The sequence below is a fragment of the Aphelocoma coerulescens genome, unplaced genomic scaffold, assembly GCF_041296385.1.
Source record: "Aphelocoma coerulescens isolate FSJ_1873_10779 unplaced genomic scaffold, UR_Acoe_1.0 HiC_scaffold_352, whole genome shotgun sequence".
Taxonomy (NCBI): domain Eukaryota; kingdom Metazoa; phylum Chordata; class Aves; order Passeriformes; family Corvidae; genus Aphelocoma; species Aphelocoma coerulescens.
Genome location: NW_027183695.1, coordinates 2,850 through 24,034, shown reverse-complemented (window position 1 = coordinate 24,034; position 21,185 = coordinate 2,850). Strand labels below are relative to the sequence as shown.

At 37.9% G+C, this 21,185-nt stretch overlaps 1 protein-coding gene across 1 annotated transcript in view; it reads right to left on the bottom strand.

The window, feature by feature from the left end:
- Nucleotides 1–19,593, bottom strand: part of LOC138101611 (netrin receptor DCC-like) — a gene marked incomplete at its 5' end in the record, with an annotated part of 90,977 nt that extends 71,384 nt beyond the window's left edge. Inside the window, 5 exon segments of the mRNA XM_068999379.1 lie at nt 2,948–3,142; nt 5,624–5,731; nt 15,773–15,911; nt 19,352–19,425; nt 19,428–19,593. Of these exon segments, the coding sequence (XP_068855480.1) occupies nt 2,948–3,142; nt 5,624–5,731; nt 15,773–15,911; nt 19,352–19,425; nt 19,428–19,593 (682 nt within the window).
- Between the last annotated feature and the right edge of the window lie 1,592 nt (nt 19,594–21,185).

Genomic DNA, 21,185 nt, shown 5'->3' with positions numbered 1-21,185 from the left:
GTCAAAAAATCCCCCAAAAATCCAAAAAAAATCCCAAAAAATCCCAAAAAATTCTATAAAAAATCCAAAAAAATCCCCTAAAAATCCCCAAAAAATCCCAAAAAATTCTCTAAAAAATCCCAAAAAATCCCTAAAAATTACCGAAAAAATCCCCAAAAAATCCCCAAAAAATCTCAAAAAATCCAAAAAAAATCCCTAAAAAATACCAAAAAAATCGCAAAAAATCCCCAAAAAAATCCCAAAAAATCCCTAAAAAATCCCCAAAAAATCCCAAAAAATCCCTAAAAAATCCCCCCAAAAATCCAAAAAAAATCCCAAAAAATCCCCAAAAAATCTCTAAAAATTACAGAAAAAATCCCAAAAAATCCCCCAAAAATCCCTAAAAATTACTGAAAAAATCCCAAAAAAATCCCAAAAAAATCCCAAAATTCCCAAACACCCACCTTTGGCCGTGCGGAAGAAGACGGGATCCGAGAGGGGTCCGATCCCTTTGGAATTGCGCGCCTGGATCCGGAAATAATACCCGGAATCCAGGAGCAAATCCGGGATTTGGTGCGAGAGGCGCAAAAACAACAAAAAAGAGGAAATTGCCCCAAAAAATCCTCAAAAAATCCCTGAAAAAATCCACAAAAAATCCCATAAAAATCCTTTAAAAATTCCAAAAAAATCCCAAAAAAATTACAGAAAAAATCTGAGAAAATCCCAAAAAAATCAAAAAAAATCCCCAAAAAATCCCCAAAAAATCGCAAAAAATCCCCAAAAAATACAAAAAAAATCCCAAAAAATCCCCAAAAAATCCCCAAAAAATCCCTAAAAAAATCCTAAAAAAATTGCAAAAAATCGCCTAAAAATCCCCAAAAATCCCCAAAAATCCCCAAAAAATTACCAAAAAAATCCTAAAAAAATTGCAAAAAATCCCCAAAAAATCCCAAAAAATTACCGAAAAAATCCCAAAAAAATCCCAAAAAAAAGTCAAAAAATCCAAAAAAAATCCCTAAAAAATACCCAAAAAATCGCAAAAAATCCCCAAAAAAATCCCAAAAAATCCCTAAAAAATCCCAAAAAATCCCAAAAAATCCCTAAAAAATCCCCCCAAAAATCAAAAAAAAATCCCAAAAAATCCCCAAAAAATCTCTAAAAATTACCGAAAAAATCCCAAAAATCCCCCAAAATTACGGAAAAAATCCCAAAAAATCTCAAAAAAATCCCCAAAAAATCCCCAAAAAATCTCAAAAAAATCCCTAAAAAATCCCCAAAAAATCTCAAAAAAATCCCTAAAAAATCCCCAAAAAATCCCAAAAAATTGCCAAAAAAATCCCCAAAAATTCCCAAAAAATCCCCAAAATTCCCAGCCCCTCACCTTTAGCTGTGCGGAAGAAGACGGGATCCGAGAGGGGTCCGATCCCTTTGGAATTGCGCGCCTGGATCCGGAAATAATACCCGGAATCCAGGAGCAAATCCGGGATTTGGTGCGAGAGGCGCAAAAAACAACAAAAAAGAGAGAAAATTGCCCCAAAAAATCCTCAAAAAATCCCTGAAAAAATCCACAAAAAATCCCAAAAAAATACAAAAAAAAATCCCAAAAAATCCGAAAAAAAATCTGAAAAAAATCCCAAAAAATCCCCAAAAATCCCCCAAAAAATCCCCAAAAATTGCCAAAAAAATCCAAAAAAATCCCCAAAAATCCAAAAAAAATCCCAAAAAATTCTCTAAAAAATCCCAAAAAATCCCTAAAAATTACCGAAAAAATCCCAAAAAAATCCCCAAAAAATCTCAAAAAATCCAAAAAAAATCCCTAAAAAATACCGAAAAAATCCCGAAAAAATCCCCAAAAAATCTCAAAAAATCCCTAAAAAATCCCCAAAAAATTCCAAAAAATCCAAAAAAAATCCCCCCAAAAATCCCAAAAAATCTCAAAAAAATCCCCAAAAAATCCCCAAAAAATCCCTAAAAATTATGGAAAAAATCCCAAAAAATTCCCAAAAAATCCCCAAAATTCCCAAACACCCACCTTTGGCCGTGCGGAAGAAGACGGGATCCGAGAGGGGTCCGATCCCTTTGGAATTGCGCGCCTGGATCCGGAAATAATACCCGGAATCCAGGAGCAAATCCGGGATTTGGTGCGAGAGGCGCAAAAACAACAAAAAAGAGGAAATTGCCCCAAAAAATCCTCAAAAAATCCCTGAAAAAATCCCTAAAAAATCCCATAAAAATCCTTAAAAAATTCCAAAAAAATCCCTAAAAAATTACAGAAAAAATCCGAGAAAATCCCCAAAAAATCCCAAAAAACCCCCAAAAAATCCCCAAAAAATCGCAAAAAATCCCCAAAAAATCCCCAAAAAATCCCTAAAAAAATCCTAAAAAAATTGCAAAAAATCCCAAAAAAATCCCCAAAAATCCCCAAAAATCCCCAAAAAATTACCAAAAAAATCCTAAAAAAATTGCAAAAAATCCCCAAAAAATCCAAAAAATTACCAAAAAAATCTCAAAAAAATCCCTAAAAATTACCGAAAAAATCCCGAAAAAATCCCAAAAAATCTCAAAAAATCCAAAAAAATCCCGAAAAAATACCGAAAAAATCCCGAAAAAATCCCCAAAAAATCTCAAAAAATCCCTAAAAAATCCCCAAAAAATCAAAAAAAAATCCCAAAAAATCCAAAAAAATCCCTAAAAATTACCGAAAAAATCCCGAAAAAATCCCCAAAAAATCTCAAAAAATCCAAAAAAATCCCTAAAAAATACCGAAAAAATCGCAAAAAATCCCCAAAAAAATCCCTAAAAAATCCCCAAAAAATCCCCAAAAAATCAAAAAAAAATCCCAAAAAATCAAAAAAAAATCCCTTAAAATTACAGAAAAAATCCCAAAAAATCCCCAAAAAATCCCAAAAAATTGCCAAAAAAATCCCAAAAAAATCCCAAAAAAACCCCAAAATTCCCAAACACCCACCTTTGGCCGTGCGGAAGAAGACGGGATCCGAGAGGGGTCCGATCCCTTTGGAATTGCGCGCCTGGATCCGGAAATAATACCCGGAATCCAGGAGCAAATCCGGGATTTGGTGCGAGAGGCGCTCGGCTCCGACCGATTCCGGGATCCACTGGCCCATGGGAGCGTTTTTATCCAGGGAATAGAAGAGGATGTAGGCTGGGAAAAACGGGGGGAAAATGGGAATTAACGGGAAAATTTGGGAATTAACGGGAAAATTTGGGAATTCGGAGGTTCGGGGGAAAGGGAGGGAGGGAGGGAGGGCGGGGATGCGGCGGGAATTCGGCGGGGAAATGGATTTTTGGGGAGTTTTGGTGGAATTTTGATGGGTTTTTGGGGGGTTTTGATGGGGATTTTAATGGGGTTTTAATGGGATTTTAATGGGATTTGAATGGATTTTTTTGGGAAATTTAATGGATTTTAATGGGGATTTTAATGGGGTTTTTAATGGGATTTTAATGGGATTTTAATGGGATTTTAATGGATTTTAATGGGATTTTAATAGGATTTTAATGGATTTTTTGGGGGGATTTTCATGGGGTTTTTAATGGGATTTTAAGGGGATTTTAATGGATTTTTTGGGGATTTTCATGGGATTTTTGAACGGCATTTTAATGGAATTTTGGCGGATTTTTCATGGGATTTTAAAATGGAATTTTAATGGGATTTGAATGGATTTTAATGGGGATTTTAATGGGGTTTTTAATGGGATTTTAAGGGGATTTTAATGGGATTTTAATGGATTTTTTTGGGGATTTTAATGGGGTTTTTAATGGGATTTTAATGGGATTTTAATGGATTTTTTTGGGGATTTTAATGGGGTTTTTAATGGGATTTTAATGGGATTTTAATGGATTTTTTGGGGGATTTTAATGGGGTTTTTAATGGATTTTAATGGGATTTTAATGGATTTTAATGGGGCTTTTAATGGGGTTTTTAATGGGATTTTAATAGGATTTTAATGGATTTTTTTGGGGATTTTAATGGGGTTTTTAATGGGATTTTAATAGGATTTTAATGGATTTTAATGGGGATTTTCATGGGGTTTTTAATGGGATTTTAATAGGATTTTAATGGATTTTAATGGGGCTTTTAATGGGGTTTTTAATGGGATTTTAATAGGATTTTAATGGATTTTTTGGGGGATTTTAATGGGGTTTTTAATGGGATTTTAAGGGGATTTTAAGGGGATTTTAATGGGATTTTAATGGATTTTAATGGGGTTTTTAATGGGATTTTAATAGGATTTTAATGGATTTTTTGGGGATTTTCATGGGATTTTTGAACGGCATTTTAGTGGAATTTTGACGGATTTTTCATGGGATTTTAAAATGGAATTTTAATGGGATTTGAATGGATTTTAATGGGGATTTTAATGGGATTTTAATGGATTTTTTGAGGGATTTTAATGGGATTTTAATGGGATTTTAATGGGATTTTAATAGGATTTTAATGGATTTTTTGTGGATTTTAATGGGGTTTTTAATGGAATTTTAATGGAATTTTAATGGAATTTTTATAGAATTTTATAGAAATTTTATAGAATTTTAATAGAATTTTAATGAAACTTTAATGAAATTTTAATGGAATTTTTGATGGAATTTTTTTGGAATTTTAATGGAATTTTTATAGAATTTTTATAGAATTTTCATGGAATTTTAATGGAATTTTTCGGGCATTTTCATGGAATTTTTGTGGCATTTTTACGGAATTTTTATAGAATTTTAATGAAATTTTTTAGGGAATTTTAAGGGAGTTTTTTTGTGGAATTTTTATGGAATTTTTTGGGAATTTTGGGAGGAATTTTTATGCAATTTTTCTGGAATTTTTACAGAATTTTAATGGAGTTTTTTATAGAATTTTAATGGAATTTTAATGGAATTTTAAGTGGAATTTTTTGGGAATTTTAACGGATTTTTTTCTGGAATTTTAATGGAGATTTTTTGTGGATTTTAATAGAATTTTTATGGAATTTTTTGGGAATTTTTTGGGATTCTTTACGGAATTTTTATAGAATTTTCATGGAATTTTTCTGGTATTTTGATGGAATTTTTACGGAGTTTTTGATAGAATTTTACTGGAATTTTAATGGAATTTTTAATAGAATTTTAACGGAATTTTTTAATGGAATTTTTTGGGAATTTTTTACGGAATTTTAATGGAATTTTAATGGAATTGTAATGAAATTTTAACGGAATTTTTTTGGAATTTTAATGGAATTTTTAATGAATTTTTGGGAATTTTTACGGAATTTTCCTAAATTTTTTTCTGGAATTTTTTGGGAATTTTAATAGAATTTTAATGGAATTTTTCTGGTATTTTAATGGAATTTTTTGGGGAATTTTAATGGAATTTTAACGGAATTTTTTGGGAATTTTTTCTGGAATTTTAATAGAATTTTTTCTAGAATTTGATAGAATTTTCATGGCATTTTTGATGGAATTTTCATAGAATTTTCATGGAATTTGGGGGATTTTTCTGGGGGTTTTTTCGGGAATGTCTTGGGAATTTCGTGACATTTTTTAGGGAATTTTTCTGGAATTTTACCGAATTTTCATGGAATTTTTGTGGGCATTTTAATGGAATTTTTAGGGAATTTTCATCGAATTTTCCTGGAATTTGACTGGAATTTTTTCTCACCGGTGATTTTCCCGTTGGATTCCAGCGGCGGCTGCCAGCTCAGCACCACGCTCCGGCCCTGCCCTTCCCGGGAAATCACCGTCAGGTCCTTGGGAGCCGAGCCGGGCGCTGCCAAAAAAAAAACCGGGAATTCGGGGGGAAAACGGGGAAATTCCGGGATTTTGGAGCCTTTTTTCCCGGTTTTCCAGGGAATTTCGGGGATTTTTTCCCATTTTTTCCCCATTTTTCCCCCCTTTTCCATGGGAATTTCCATTATTTTTTCCCCTTTTTTCCCCTTTTTCCATGGAATTTCTGGAATTTTTTCCCAATTTTTCCCCCTTTTCCACGGAATTTTCCCTCTTTTTTCCCATTTTTCCATGGGAATTTCCAGGATTTTTTCCCCTTTTTTCCCCCATTTTTCCAGGGAATTTCTCTCATTTTTCCCACTTTTTTTCCCATTTTTCCATGGGAATTTCCATTATTTTTTCCCGCTTTTTTTCCCTTTTTTCCCCCTTTTTCCATGGAATTTTCCCTCATTTTTCCCCTTTTTCCATGGGAATTTCCTGGATTTTTCCCCCTTTTTTCCCCATTTTTCCCCCCTTTTTCCATGGGAATTTCCAGGATTTTTTTCCCATTTTTCCAGGGAATTTCCAGGATTTTTTCCCCTTTTTTTTCCCTTTTTCCATGGGAATTTCGGGGATTTTTTTCCCCTGTTTTTCCCATTTTTCCAGGGAATTTCTGGGATTTTTTTTCCTATTTTTCCCCCTTTTCCATTGGAATTCCCAGGATTTTTTCCCACTTTTTTCCCATTTTTTCCCCCCTTTTCCATTGGAATTTCTGGATTTTTTTCCCCCTTTTTCCCCCTTTTCCATGGAATTTTCCCCATTTTTCCCACTTTCCCATGGAAATCACCCTCAGGTCCTTGGGAGCCGAGCCGGGCGCTGCCAAAAAAAAACCGGGAATTCGGGGGAAAACGGGGAAATTCCGGCATTTTGGAGCCTTTTTTCCCGGTTTTTCCCGGTTTTCCATGGAATTTCGGGGATTTTTTCCCATTTTTTCCCCATTTTTTCCCCGTTTTTCCACGGAATTTTCCCTCTTTTTTCCCATTTTTCCATGGGAATTCCAGGATTTTTCCCCATTTTTCCATGGAATTTTCCCTCATTTTTCCCATTTTTCCATGGGAATTTCTGGAATTTTTTCCCAATTTTTCCCCCTTTTCCATGGAATTTTCCCCCTTTTTTCCCATTTTTCCATGGGAATTTCTGGAATTTTTCCCAATTTTTCCCCCCTTTTCCATGGAATTTTCTCCCTTTTTTCCCCCTTTTCCATGGAATTTTCCCCCTTTTTTCCCGTTTTTCCATGGAATTTCTGGAATTTTTTCCCAATTTTTCCCCCTTTTCCACGGAATTTTCCCTCTTTTTTCCCATTTTTCCATGGGAATTTCCAGGATTTTTTCCCCTTTTTTCCCCCATTTTTCCAGGGAATTTCTCTCATTTTTCCCACTTTTTTTCCCATTTTTCCATGGGAATTTCCATTATTTTTTCCCCTTTTTTTCCCTTTTTTCCCCCTTTTCCATGGAATTTTCCCTCATTTTTCCCCTTTTTCCATGGGAATTTCCTGGATTTTTCCCCCTTTTTTCCCCATTTTTCCCCCTTTTTCCATGGGAATTTCCAGGATTTTTTTCCCATTTTTCCAGGGAATTTCCAGGATTTTTTCCCCTTTTTTTTCCCTTTTTCCATGGGAATTTCGGGGATTTTTTTCCCCTGTTTTTCCCATTTTTCATGGAATTTCTCTCATTTTTTCCCAATTTTTCCCCACTTTTCCATGGAATTTTCCCCCTTTTTTCCCATTTTTCATGGAATTCCTGGGATTTTTTTCCCCCCTTTTTTCCCCCTTTTCCGTGGAATTTTCCCCCTTTTTTCCCGTTTTTCCAGGGAATTTCTGGGATTTTTTTCCCCCTTTTTTTCCCCCTTTTCCGTGGAATTTTCCCCCTTTTTTCCCATTTTTCCAGGGAATTTCCAGGATTGTTTCCCCCTTTTTTCCCCCCATTTTTCCGGGGAATTTCTCTCATTTTTCCCACTTTTTTTCCCACTTTTCCATGGGAATTCCCATTATTTTCCCCTTTTTTTCCCACTTTTCCATGGGAATTTCCATTATTTTTCCCCCTTTTTTCCCCTTTTTCCATGGAATTTTCCCTCTTTTTTCCCATTTTTCCATGAAATTTCTGGGACTTTTTCCCGCTTTTCCATGGAATTTCGGGGATTTTTTCCCACTTTTTTCCCATTTTTTTCCCCCTTTTCCATTGGAATTTCTGGGATTTTTTCCCCCCTTTTTTCCCCCATTTTTCCATGGAATTTTCCCTGGTTTTTCCCCCTTTTTTCCCCCCTTTTTCCATGGAATTTCTGGAATTTTTCCCCTTTTTCCCCCTTTTCCATGGAATTTGCCCCGTTTTTCCCACTTTCCCATGGAAATCACCCTCAGGTCCTTGGGAGCCGAGCCGGGCGCTGCCAAAAAAAAAACCGGGAATTCGTGGGAAAACGGGGAAATTCCGGCATTTTTTCCCCCTTTTTCCCCATTTTTCCTGCTTTTCCAGGGAATTTCGGAGATTTTTTCCCCTTTTTTCCCCATTTTTTCCCCGTTTTTCCATGGAATTTTCCCTCTTTTTTCCCATTTTTCCATGGGAATTCCAGGATTTTTCCCCATTTTTCCATGGATTTTTCCCTCATTTTTCCCATTTTTCCATGGAATTTCTGGAATTTTTTCCCAATTTTTCCCCCTTTTCCATGGAATTTTCCCCCTTTTTTCCCATTTTTCCATGGGAATTTCTGGAATTTTTTTCCCAATTTTTCCCCCTTTTCCATGGAATTTTCTCCCTTTTTTCCCCCTTTTCCATGGAATTTTCCCCCTTTTTTCCCGTTTTTCCATGGAATTTCTGGAATTTTTTCCCAATTTTTCCCCCTTTTCCACGGAATTTTCCCTCTTTTTTCCCATTTTTCCATGGGAATTTCCAGGATTTTTTCCCCTTTTTTCCCCCATTTTTCCAGGGAATTTCTCTCATTTTTCCCACTTTTTTTCCCATTTTTCCATGGGAATTTCCATTATTTTTTCCCCCTTTTTTTCCCTTTTTTCCCCCTTTTTCCATGGAATTTTCCCCCTTTTTTCCCCTTTTTCCATGGAATTCCTGGGATTTTTTTTCCCCCTTTTTTCCCCCTTTTCCATGGAATTTTCCCCCTTTTTTCCCATTTTTCCATGGAATTCCTGGGATTTTTTTCCCCCCTTTTTTCCCCCTTTTCCATGGAATTTTCCCCCTTTTTTCCCATTTTTCCATGGAATTTCTGGGATTTTTTTCCCCCTTTTCTTCCCCCTTTTCCGTGGAATTTTCCCCCTTTTTTCCATTTTTCCAGGGAATTTCCAGGATTGTTTCCCCCTTTTTTCCCCCCATTTTTCCGGGGAATTTCTCTCATTTTTCCCACTTTTTTTCCCACTTTTCCATGGGAATTCCCATTATTTTCCCCTTTTTTTCCCACTTTTCCATGGGAATTTCCATTATTTTTCCCCCTTTTTTCCCCTTTTTCCATGGAATTTTCCCTCTTTTTTCCCATTTTTCCATGAAATTTCTGGGACTTTTTCCCGCTTTTCCATGGAATTTCGGGGATTTTTTCCCACTTTTTTCCCATTTTTTTCCCCCTTTTCCATTGGAATTTCTGGGATTTTTTTCCCCCTTTTTCCCCCTTTTCCATGGAATTTGCCCCGTTTTTCCCACTTTCCCATGGAAATCACCCTCAGGTCCTTGGGAGCCGAGCCGGGCGCTGCCAAAAAAAAACCGGGAATTTCGTGGGAAAACGGGAAATTCCGGCATTTTTTCCCCCTTTTTCCCCATTTTTCCTGCTTTTCCAGGGAATTTCGGAGATTTTTTCCCCTTTTTTCCCAATTTTTTCCCCGTTTTTCCATGGAATTTTCCCTCTTTTTTCCCATTTTTCCATGGGAATTCCAGGATTTTTCCCCATTTTTCCATGGATTTTTCCCTCATTTTTCCCATTTTTCCATGGAATTTCTGGAATTTTTCCCAATTTTTCCCCCTTTTCCATGGAATTTTCCCCCTTTTTTCCCATTTTTCCATGGGAATTTCTGGAATTTTTTCCCAATTTTTCCCCCTTTTCCATGGAATTTTCTCCCTTTTTTCCCCCTTTTCCATGGAATTTTCCCCCTTTTTTCCCATTTTTTCCATGGAATTCCTGGGATTTTTTTCCCCCCTTTTTTCCCCCTTTTCCATGGAATTTTCCCCCTTTTTTCCCGTTTTTCCATGGAATTTCTGGAATTTTTTCCCAATTTTTCCCCCTTTTCCACGGAATTTTCCCTCTTTTTTCCCATTTTTCCATGGGAATTTCCAGGATTTTTTCCCCTTTTTTCCCCCATTTTTCCAGGGAATTTCTCTCATTTTTCCCACTTTTTTTCCCATTTTTCCATGGGAATTTCCATTATTTTTTCCCCCTTTTTTTCCCTTTTTTCCCCCTTTTTCCATGGAATTTTCCCTCATTTTTCCCCTTTTTCCATGGGAATTTCCTGGATTTTTCCCCCTTTTTTCCCCATTTTTCCCCCCTTTTTCCATGGGAATTTCCAGGATTTTTTTCCCATTTTTCCAGGGAATTTCCAGGATTTTTTCCCCTTTTTTTTCCCTTTTTCCATGGGAATTTCGGGGATTTTTTTCCCCTGTTTTTCCCATTTTTCCAGGGAATTTCTGGGATTTTTTTTTCCTATTTTTCCCCCTTTTCCATTGGAATTCCCAGGATTTTTTCCCACTTTTTTCCCATTTTTTTCCCCCTTTTCCATTGGAATTTCTGGGATTTTTTTCCCCCTTTTTCCCCCTTTTCCATGGAATTTTCCCCATTTTTCCCACTTTCCCATGGAAATCACCCTCAGGTCCTTGGGAGCCGAGCCGGGCGCTGCCAAAAAAAAACCGGGAATTCGGGGGAAAACGGGGAAATTCCAGCATTTTGGAGCCTTTTTTTCCCCATTTTTCCCACTTTTCCATGGAATTTCGGGGATTTTTTCCCATTTTTTCCCCCATTTTTTCCCCATTTTTCCACGGAATTTTCCCTCATTTTTCCCCTTTTTCCATGGAATTCCTGGGATTTTTTTTCCCCCTTTTTTTCCCCCTTTTCCATGGAATTTTCCCCCCTTTTTTCCCATTTTTCCATGGGTTTCCCATTATTTTCCCCTTTTTTTCCCCCCTTTTCCATGGGAATTTCCATTATTTTTTCCCCGTTTTTTCCCCTTTTTCCATGGGAATTTCTGGAATTTTTTCCCCTTTTTTTCCCCTTTTTCCATGGAATTTTCCCTCATTTTTCCCTTTTTCCATGGGAATTCTGGGATTTTTTCCCACTTTTTCATGGAATTTCTTGGATTTTTTCCCATTTTTCCAGGGAATTTCCAGATTTTTCCCCTTTTTTCCCCTTTTTCCATGGAATTTTTTCCCCTTTTTTTCCCCTTTTTCCATGGAATTTTCCCTCATTTTTCCCACTTTTCCCTGGGAATTCCTGGGATTTTTTCCCCCTTTTTTTCCTATTTTTCCATGGAATTTCTGGGAATTTTTTCCCATTTTTTTCCCAATTTTCATGGAATTCCAGGATTTTTTTCCACTTTTCCCCAGTTTTCCATGAAATTTCCCTCCTTTTTCCCAAAATTTTCCCCCTTTTCCAACCCCAAATTTAGGAGCCAAATCCCAAATTTTCCCTCCAAAAAATCCCAATTTTTCCCTGATTTTTCCCAAAATTTTCCCCCTTTTCCAACCCCAAATTTAGGAGCCAAATCCCAAATTTCCCCTCCAAAAAATCCCAATTTTTCCCTGATTTTTCCCAAAATTTTCCCCTTTTCCAACCCCAAATTTAGGAGCCAAATCCCAAATTTTCCCTCCAAAAAATCCCAATTTTTCCCTGATTTTTCCCAAATTTTCCCCCTTTTCCAACCCCAAATTTAGGAGCCAAATCCCAAATTTCCCCTCCAAAAAATCCCAATTTTTCCCTGATTTTTCCCAAAATTTTCCCCTTTTCCAACCCCAAATTTAGGAGCCAAATCCCAAATTTTCCCTCCAAAAAATCCCAATTTTTTTTCCCATTTTTCCCAAAATTTTCCCCTTTTCCAACCCCAAAATTTGGGAGCCAAATCCCAAATTTTCCCTCCAAAAAATCCCAATTTTTTTCCCATTTTTTCCCAAAATTTTCCCTCTTTTCCAACCCCAAATTTAGGAGCCAAATCCCAAATTTTTCCTCCAAAAAATCCCAATTTTTCCCTGATTTTCCCAAAATTTTCCCCCTTTTCCAACCCCAAATTTAGGAGCCAAATCCCAAATTTTCCCTCCAAAAAATCCCAATTTTTTCCCCCATTTTTCCCAAAATTTTCCCCTTTTCCAACCCCAAAATTTGGGAGCCAAATCCCAAATTTCCCCTCCAAAAAATCCCAATTTTCCCTGATTTTTCCCAAAATTTTCCCTCTTTTCCAACCCCAAATTTAGGAGCCAAATCCCAAATTTAGGAGCCAAAAATCCCAATTTTTTTTCGATTTTTCCAGGAATTTTCCCCCTTTTCCAACCCCAAAATTTGGGAGCCAAATCCCAAATTTCCCCTCCAAAAAATCCCAATTTTTCCCTGATTTTTCCCAAAATTTTCCCTCTTTTCCAACCCCAAATTTAGGAGCCAAATCCCAAATTTTCCCTCCAAAAAATCCCAATTTTTCCCTGATTTTTCCCAAAATTTTCCCTCTTTTCCAACCCCAAATTTAGGAGCCAAATCCCAAATTTTCCCTCCAAAAAATCCCAATTTTTCCCTGATTTTTCCAAAATTTTCCCCCTTTTCCAACCCCAAATTTAGGAGCCAAATCCCAAATTTTCCCTCCAAAAAATCCCAATTTTTTCCCCATTTTTCCCAAAATTTTCCCCATTTTCCAACCCCAAATTTAGGAGCCAAATCCCAAATTTTCCCTCCAAAAAATCCCAATTTTTTTTTGATTTTTCCCAGAATTTTCCCCCTTTTCCAACCCCAAAATTTGGGAGCCAAATCCCAAATTTTCCCTCCAAAAAATCCCAATTTTTTCCCCATTTTTCCCAAAATTTTCCCCTTTTCCAACCCCAAAATTTGGGAGCCAAATCCCAAATTTCCCCTCCAAAAAATCCCAATTTTTCCCTGATTTTTCCCAAAATTTTCCCTCTTTTCCAACCCCAAATTTAGGAGCCAAATCCCAAATTTTCCCTCCAAAAAATCCCAATTTTTCCCTGATTTTTCCCAAAATTTTCCCTCTTTTCCAACCCCAAATTTAGGAGCCAAATCCCAAATTTTCCCTCCAAAAAATCCCAATTTTTCCCTGATTTTTCCCAAAATTTTCCCCCTTTTCCAACCCCAAATTTAGGAGCCAAATCCCAAATTTTCCCTCCAAAAAATCCCAATTTTTTCCCCATTTTTCCCAAAATTTTCCCCATTTTCCAACCCCAAATTTAGGAGCCAAATCCCAAATTTTCCCTCCAAAAAATCCCAATTTTTTTTTGATTTTTCCCAGAATTTTCCCCCTTTTCCAACCCCAAAATTTGGGAGCCAAATCCCAAATTTTCCCTCCAAAAAATCCCAATTTTTTCCCCATTTTTCCCAAAATTTTCCCCCTTTTCCAACCCCAAAATTTGGGAGCCAAATCCCAAATTTCCCCTCCACAAAAATCCCAATTTTTCCCTGATTTTTCCCAAAATTTTCCCTCTTTTCCAACCCCAAAATTTAGGAGCCAAATCCCAAATTTAGGAGCCAAAAATCCCAATTTTTTTCCCATTTTTCCCAAAATTTTCCCCCTTTTCCAACCCCAAATTTAGGAGCCAAATCCCAAATTTTCCCTCCAAAAAATCCCAATTTTTTCCCCATTTTTTCCCAAAATTTTCCCCTTTTCCAACCCCAAATTTAGGAGCCAAATCCCAAATTTTCCCTCCAAAAAATCCCAATTTTTTTCCCATTTTTCCAAAATTTTCCCCCTTTTCCAACCCCAAATTTAGGAGCCAAATCCCAAATTTTCCCTCCAAAAAATCCCAATTTTTTTCCCATTTTTCCCAAAATTTTCCCTCTTTTCCAACCCCAAATTTAGGAGCCAAATCCCAAATTTTCCCTCCAAAAAATCCCAATTTTTCCCCATTTTTCCAAAATTTTCCCCTTTTCCAACCCCAAATTTAGGAGCCAAATCCCAAATTTTCCCTCCAAAAATCCCAATTTTTTTCCCATTTTTCCCAAAATTTTCCCCCTTTTCCAACCCCAAATTTAGGAGCCAAATCCCAAATTTCCCCTCCAAAAAATCCCAATTTTTTTCCGATTTTTCCCAAAATTTTCCCCCTTTTCCAACCCCAAATTTAGGAGCCAAATCCCAAATTTAGGAGCCAAAAACCCCAATTTTTTTTCGATTTTTCCCAGGATTTTCCCCCTTTTCCAACCCCAAATTCGAGGAAAATCGGGAATTCGGGGAAAACCCGGCCTGGATTTCCCTTCTAGGCCCAAATCCGGACTAATCCAGTTCCGATTCCGGCTCAGAGATAAACCAGGCCTGGATTCCGGATCAGGGATAAACCCGGCCTGGATTCCGGATCAGGAGTGAATCCTGACCAAATTTTGGGAATTTTGGGAATTCTTGGACCTCTTTTTCCCCTCAGGATGGATCCACCCCAAAACCCGGCCTGGATTTCCCTTCTAGGCCCAAATCCGGACTAATCCAGGCCTAGATTCCCGCTTAGGGATAATCCAGGCCTGGATTTGGGATCAGGAGTGAATCCTGACCGGATATTGGGAATTTTGGGAATTCTTGGACCTCTTTTTCCCCTCAGGATGGATCCACACAAAAACCCGGCCTGGATTTCCCTTTCTAGGCCCAAATCCGGACCAATCCAGGCCTAGATTCCCGCTCTGGGATAAACCCGGCCTGGATTCTGGATTAGGGATAAACCCGGCCTGGATTTGGGATCAGGAGTGAATCCTGACCAGATTTTGGGAATTTTGGGAATTCCTGGAGCTCTTTTTCCCCTCACGATTCCTCCACCCCAAAACCCGGCCTGGATTTCCCTTCTAGGCCCAAATCCGGACTAATCCAGGCCTAGATTCCCGCTTAGGGATAATCCAGGCCTGGATTTGGGATCAGGAGTGAATCCTGACCAGATTTTGGAATTTTGGGAATTCCTGGAGCTCTTTTTCCCCTCACGATTCCTCCACCCCAAAACCCGGCCTGGATTTCCCTTCTAGGCCCAAATCCGGACGAATCCAGTTCCGATTCCGGCTCTGGGATAAACCAGGCCTGGATTCCGGATCAGGGATAAACCCGGCCTGGATTCCGGATCAGGAGTGAATCCTGACCAGATTTTGGGAATTTTGGGAATTCTTGGACCTCTTTTTCCCCTCAGGATGGATCCACACAAAAACCCGGCCTGGATTTCCCTTCTAGGCCCAAATCCGGACCAATCCAGGCCTGGATTCCCGCTTAGGGATAATCCAGGCCTGGATTCCGGATCAGGAGTGAATCCTGACCGGATATTGGGAATTTTGGGAATTCTTGGGCCTCTTTTTCCCCTCAGGATGGATCCACACAAAAACCCGGCCTGGATTTCCCTTCTAGGCCCAAATCCGGACTAATCCAGGCCTAGATTCCCGCTTCGGGATAATCCAGGCCTGGATTCCGGATCAGGGGTGAATCCTGACCAGATTTTGGGAATTTTGGGAATTCTTGGGCCTCTTTTTCCCCTCAGGATGGATCCACACAAAAACCCGGCCTGGATTTCCCTTCTAGGCCCAAATCCGGACTAATCCAGGCCTGGATTCCCGCTCTGGGATAAACCCGGCCTGGATTCTGGATTAGGGATAAACCCGGCCTGGATTTGGGATCAGGAGTGAATCCTGACCAGATTTTGGGAATTTTGGGAATTCCTGGAGCTTTTTTTCCCCTCAGGATGCCTCCACCCCAAAACCCGGCCTGGATTTCCCTTCTAGGCCCAAATCCGGACGAATCCCGTTCCGATTCCCGCTCAAAGATAAACCCGGCCCGAATTCTCGACCCCACCCCCATTTTTCGCCCCGATTTCCACCCTCGCCTCCGCCAACCCCCCCCCCAAATTCCCGCCGGGAATCCCATCCCGGCTTTTTTTTCCCGGAATTCCGGCCCTACCTGCCTCGTGGGTGGTGGCGTGAGCCGTCATGCTCCAGGTGCTCGAGCGCCGCCCTTTGGTCACCATCACCGAGAACTCGTAGCGCGTGTTGGCCTTCAGGCCCAGCACCGTGTGGCTCAGCGCCGTCGTGTCGGCCGACTGCGGGCGAGGGGGAGGGGGGATTCCCATGAGGCCGGGATTTTTCTGCCCATTTTTTTCCCGATTTTTCCATTTTTTTCTCATTTTTTCCCATTTTTTCCCATTTTTTTGTCATTTTTTCCCCATTTTTTTCTCATTTTTTGTCATTTTTTTCCCATTTTTTTCCCATTTTTTTCCCATTTTTTGTCATTTTTCCCCATTTTTCCCCATTTTTTTCCCATTTTTTTCCCATTTTTTCCCCATTTTTTTCCCATTTTTTCCCATTTTTTCCCCATTTTTTTCCCATCTTTTTGTCATTTTTCCCATTTTTTCCCCATTTTTTTTCCCATTTTCTTCCCAGTTTTTTCCTCAATTTTCCCATTTTTTTCCTCGTTTTTCCCACTTTTTTTCCATTTTTCCCCATTTTTTTCCCATTTTTTCCCCATTTTTTCCCATTTTTTGTCATTTTTCCCCATTTTTACTCATTTTTTTGTCATTTTTTTCCCATTTTTCCCATTTTTCCCCATTTTTCCCCAATTTTTGCCCATTTTTTTCCCATCTTTTTGTCTTTTTTCCCTTTTTTTCCCCATTTTTTGCCCCCATTTTTTCCCATTTTTTCCCATTTTTCTCCCCATTTTTTCGCTTTTTTTTGTCCCATTTTTTCCCACTTTTTTTCCCATTTTTCCCCATTTTCTCCCCATTTTTTCCCATTTTTTCCCTTTTTTTTGTCATTTTTTCCCCATTTTTTTCTCATTTTTTGTCATTTTTTCCCCATTTTTTCCCATCTTTTTGTCATTTTTTCCCATTTTTTCCCCATTTTTTTTCCCATTTCTTCCCAGTTTTTTCCTCAATTTTCCCATTTTTTTCCTCGTTTTTCCCACTTTTTTTCCCATTTTTCCCCATTTTTTCCCATTTTTTTCCATTTTTTACCCAATTTTCCCCATTTTTTACCCATTTTTTCTCATTTTTTCCCCATTTTTTCCCATTTTTTCCCGTTTTTTCCCATTTTTTCCCATCTTTTTGTCATTTTTTCCCAATTTTCCCCATTTTTTCCCAATTTTCCCCATTTTTTCCCATTTTTCCCCATTTTTTCCCAATTTTCCCCATTTTTTTCTCATTTTCTCCCCATTTTTCCCCATTTTTCCCCATTTTTTCCCCCATTTTTCTCATTTTTCCCATTTTTTTCCCATTTTCTTCTCGTTTCTCCCATTTTTTTCCCAATTTTCCCCCACTTTTTTCTCATTTTTTCCCATATTTTCCCATTTTTTTTCTCATTTTTTTTAACATTTTTCCATTTTTTCCCATTTTTTCCCATTTTCTTCCCATTTTTTTTTCCCCAATTTTCCCATTTTTTTCCCACTTTTTCCCATTTTTTCCCATTTTTTTCCCATTTTTTCCCTTTTTTTCTCATTTTTTTGTCTTTTTTCCCAATTTTTTTCCATTTTCTCCCCATTTTTCCCATTTTTTTCTCGTTTTTCCCCATTTTTTCCCATTTTTTCCCATTTTTCTCCCCATTTTTTCTCTTTTTTTTTCCCATTTTTTTCCGATTTTTTCCTATTTTTTTCCCTTTTTTTTCACATTTTCAAAAAATCCCCAAAAAATCCCCAAAAAATCCCAAAAATCCCTAAAAAATCCCTAAAAAGTCCCCAAAAAATCCCCAAAAAAATCCCAAAAAATCCCCAAAAAATCACTAAAAAAATCCCAAAAAAACCCAAAAAATCCTTTAAAAATCCCCAGAAAATCCCAAAAAATCCCTAAAAAATCCCAAAAAATCCCAAAAAATTTTAAAAAAATCCCCCAAAAAACCTCAAAAAATCTGGAAAAATTCCAGAAAAATCCGCAAAAAATCCGCAAAAATCCCCAAAAAATCCAAAAAATCCCCAAAAAATCCCAAAAAAATCCCTAAAAAATCCCCAAAAATCCCCCAAAATCCCCAAAAAATCCCAAAAAATCCCCAAAAATTTTTTAAAAAATCCCCAAAAATTCCCAAAAAATCCTTTAAAAATCCCCCAAAAATCCCCAAAAACCCACCAAAAAATCCCCAAAAAACCCCAAAAAACCCTCAAAAAAATCCCAAAAAATTCCAAAAAAATCCCCAAAAAATCCCTAAAAAATCCCAAAAAATTTAAAAAAAATCCCCCAAAAAACCTCAAAAATCTGGAAAAATTCCAGAAAAATCCGCAAAAAATCCGCAAAAAATCCGCAAAAAATCCCAAAAAATCCCCAAAAAATCCCTAAAAAATCCCCAAAAAATCCCAAAAAAATCCCTAAAAAAATCCCAAAATTCTCAAAAAATCTTCATATAAACCTCAAAAAATCCCCAAAAAATCCGCAAAAAAATCCCCAAAAATCCCCCCAAAAATCCCAAAAAATCCCAAAAAATCACTTAAAAAATCCCCAAAAAAAACCAAAAAATCCTTTAAAAATCCCCAAAAAATCCCAAAAAAATCCCTAAAAAATCCCAGAAAATCCCAAAAAATCCCCAAAAAATCCCAAAAAATCCCAAAAAATTTTAAAAAATCCCCAAAAAAAAACTCAAAAAATCTGGAAAAATTCCAGAAAAATCTGCAAAAAATCCCCAAAAAATCCCAGAAAATCTCCAAAAAATCCCCAAAAAATCCCCAAAAAATCCCTAAACAATCCCAAAAAAATCCCTAAAAAAATCCCAAAAATTCTCAAAAAATCTTCATATAAACCTCAAAAAATCCCCAAAAAATCCCCAAAAATCCCCCAAAAAATCCAAAAAAATCCCCAAAAAATCACTAAAAAAATCCCCCAAAAAAACCAAAAAATCCCCAAAAAATCCCCAAAAAACCCTCAAAAAATCCCAAAAAATTCCAAAAAAATCCCCAAAAAATCCCTAAAAAATCCCAAAAATTTTTAAAAAATCCCCAAAAAATCCCCAAAAAATCCCCAAAAATGCCCAAAAAAATCCCAAAAAATCACTAAAAAATCCCAAAAAATCCCCAAAAAAACCCAAAAAACCCTCCAAAAAATCCCCAAAAAAACCCAAAAAATCCCAAAAAATCCCCAAAAAATCCCTAAAAAATCCGAAAAAATCCAAAAAATCCCCAAAAAATCCTAAAAAATCCCCAAAAAATCCCTAAAAAATCCCAAAAAAATCCAAAAAATCCCCAAAAAATCCCTAAAAATCCCTAAAAAATCCAAAAAATCCCCAAAAAATCCCCAAAAACCCACAAAAAATCCCAAAAAAACCCAAAAAACCCTCCAAAAAATCCAAAAAATTCCAAAAAAATCCCCAAAAAATCCCAAAGATTTTTAAATATCCCCAAAAAAACTTTAAAAAATCTGAAAAATTCCAGAAAAATCTGCAAAAAAATCCCCAAAAAATCCAAAAAATCCCTAAAAGATCCCTAAAAAATCCCGAAAAAATCCCAAAAAATCCCCAAAAAATCCCCAAATCCCCCAAACTCCCCAAAAATCCTCTTTTTACCTTATACTTGAATTGCCGGGTAGCTGCTGCGCCAGCGGACGGTGTAGAAGCGAATTTCGGAAGATTGGGGATTTTGGGGCCGGGATTTTCGGCCCAGGAGACGCGGACGGAATCCGGGGAAAGGGGAAGGGCCTGGATTCCCACGGGAGGGAGCATGGGAGAGGAAAAATCTGGGATGGGGGTGGGAAAAAAATCCGGGAGAGGAGGAGGAGGAGGGAAAAATTCCAGGTCGGAAGGGGTCGGAGGGGTCTGTGGGTTTGGGGGGAAAAAGGGGGGGAAATTGGGGGAAATGGGGGGAAAATGGGGGGGAAAATGGGGGGAAATTGGGGGAAAAAGGGGGAAATTAGAGGGAAAATGGGGGAAAAATGGAGGGAAAATTGGGGGAAAAATGGGGGAAAATGGGGGGAAATTGGGGGAAAAATGGGGAAAAAATGGGAGGAAAAATGGGGGAAGAAAATGGAAAAAATGGGGAAAAATGGGGGGAAAATTGGGGAAATTGGGGGAAAATCAGGGAAAATTTGGAGGGAAAATGGGGGAAAAATGGGGGAAAAATTGGGGAAAAATGGGGGGAAAATTGGAGGAAAAATGGGGAAAATCGGGGGGAAATAGGGGAAAAATGGGGGGAAATTGGGGGAAAATGGGGAAAAATGGGGGAAGAAAATGGGAAAAAATGGGGAAAATTGGGGGAAATGGGGGGAAAATGGGCGAAAAATGGGGAAAATTGAGGGAAAAAAACGGAGGGAAATGGGGGAAAAAATTGGGGGAAAATGGGGGAAAATTGGGGGGAAAAATGGGGGAAAACGGGGAAAAATGGGGGAAAATGAGGGGAAAATTGGAGGAAAAATGGGGGGGAAATGGGAAAAAATGGGGGAAAAAAGGGAAAAAATAGGAAAAAAATGGAGGGAAAAAGGAGGGAAAATGGGAGAAAATGGGGGAAATTTGGAGGGAAAACGGGGGAAAAAAGGAGGGAAAATTGGGGAAAAAATGGGGGAAAATGGAGGAAAAAATGGGGGGAAATGGGGAAAATTGAGGGTAAATAGAGAAAAAAATAGGGGAAAAATGGGAAAAAATGGGGGGAAAATTGGGGGGAAATGGGGGGAAATGGGGAGAAAATGGGGGAAAAAATGGGGAAAATTTGGAGGAAAAATGGGGGGAATCGGGGGAAAAATGGGGTAAAATTGGGGGGAAAATTCGGGGGAAAATTGGGGAAAAATTTGGAGGAAAAATGGGGGAAAAATGGGAAAAAATGGGAGAAAATTGGGGAAAAAGGGGGGGAAATTGGGGAAAAATGGGGGAAAAATTGGGGGGAAAATGGGGAAAAATAGGGAGAAAATGGGAAAAAATGGGGGAAAATTGGGAATAAAAGGGGAAAAATGGGGGGAAATGGGGCGGAAATTGGGGAAAAATTGGGGGGAAATGGAGGAAAATGGGAAAAAATGGAAAATGGGAGAAAATGGGAAAATTGGGGGATAAAAAGGCGAAAAATTGGGAAAAAAATGGGAGGAAAAGGGGAAAAATGGGGAAAACAAGGAAAAAAAGGGGGGGAAAGGGGAAAAATGGGGGGGAAATGGGGGGAAATGGGAAATAAATGGGGAAAATGGGAAAAAATCCAGGGAAAATGGGAGGAAAAGGGGAAAAATGGGAAAAAACCCAGGAAAAACAGAAAAAAACTCAGGAAAAATGAGGAAAGTAAAGGGGAAAATGGGGAAAAAATGGGAAAAAATAGGGAAAAAATGGGAAAAATGGGGGAAAAATGGGAAAAAATGGGGAAAAAAACGGGAAAAAATGGGAAAAATGGGAAAAAATGGGAAAAAATGGGAAAAAAATGGGAAAAAATGGGG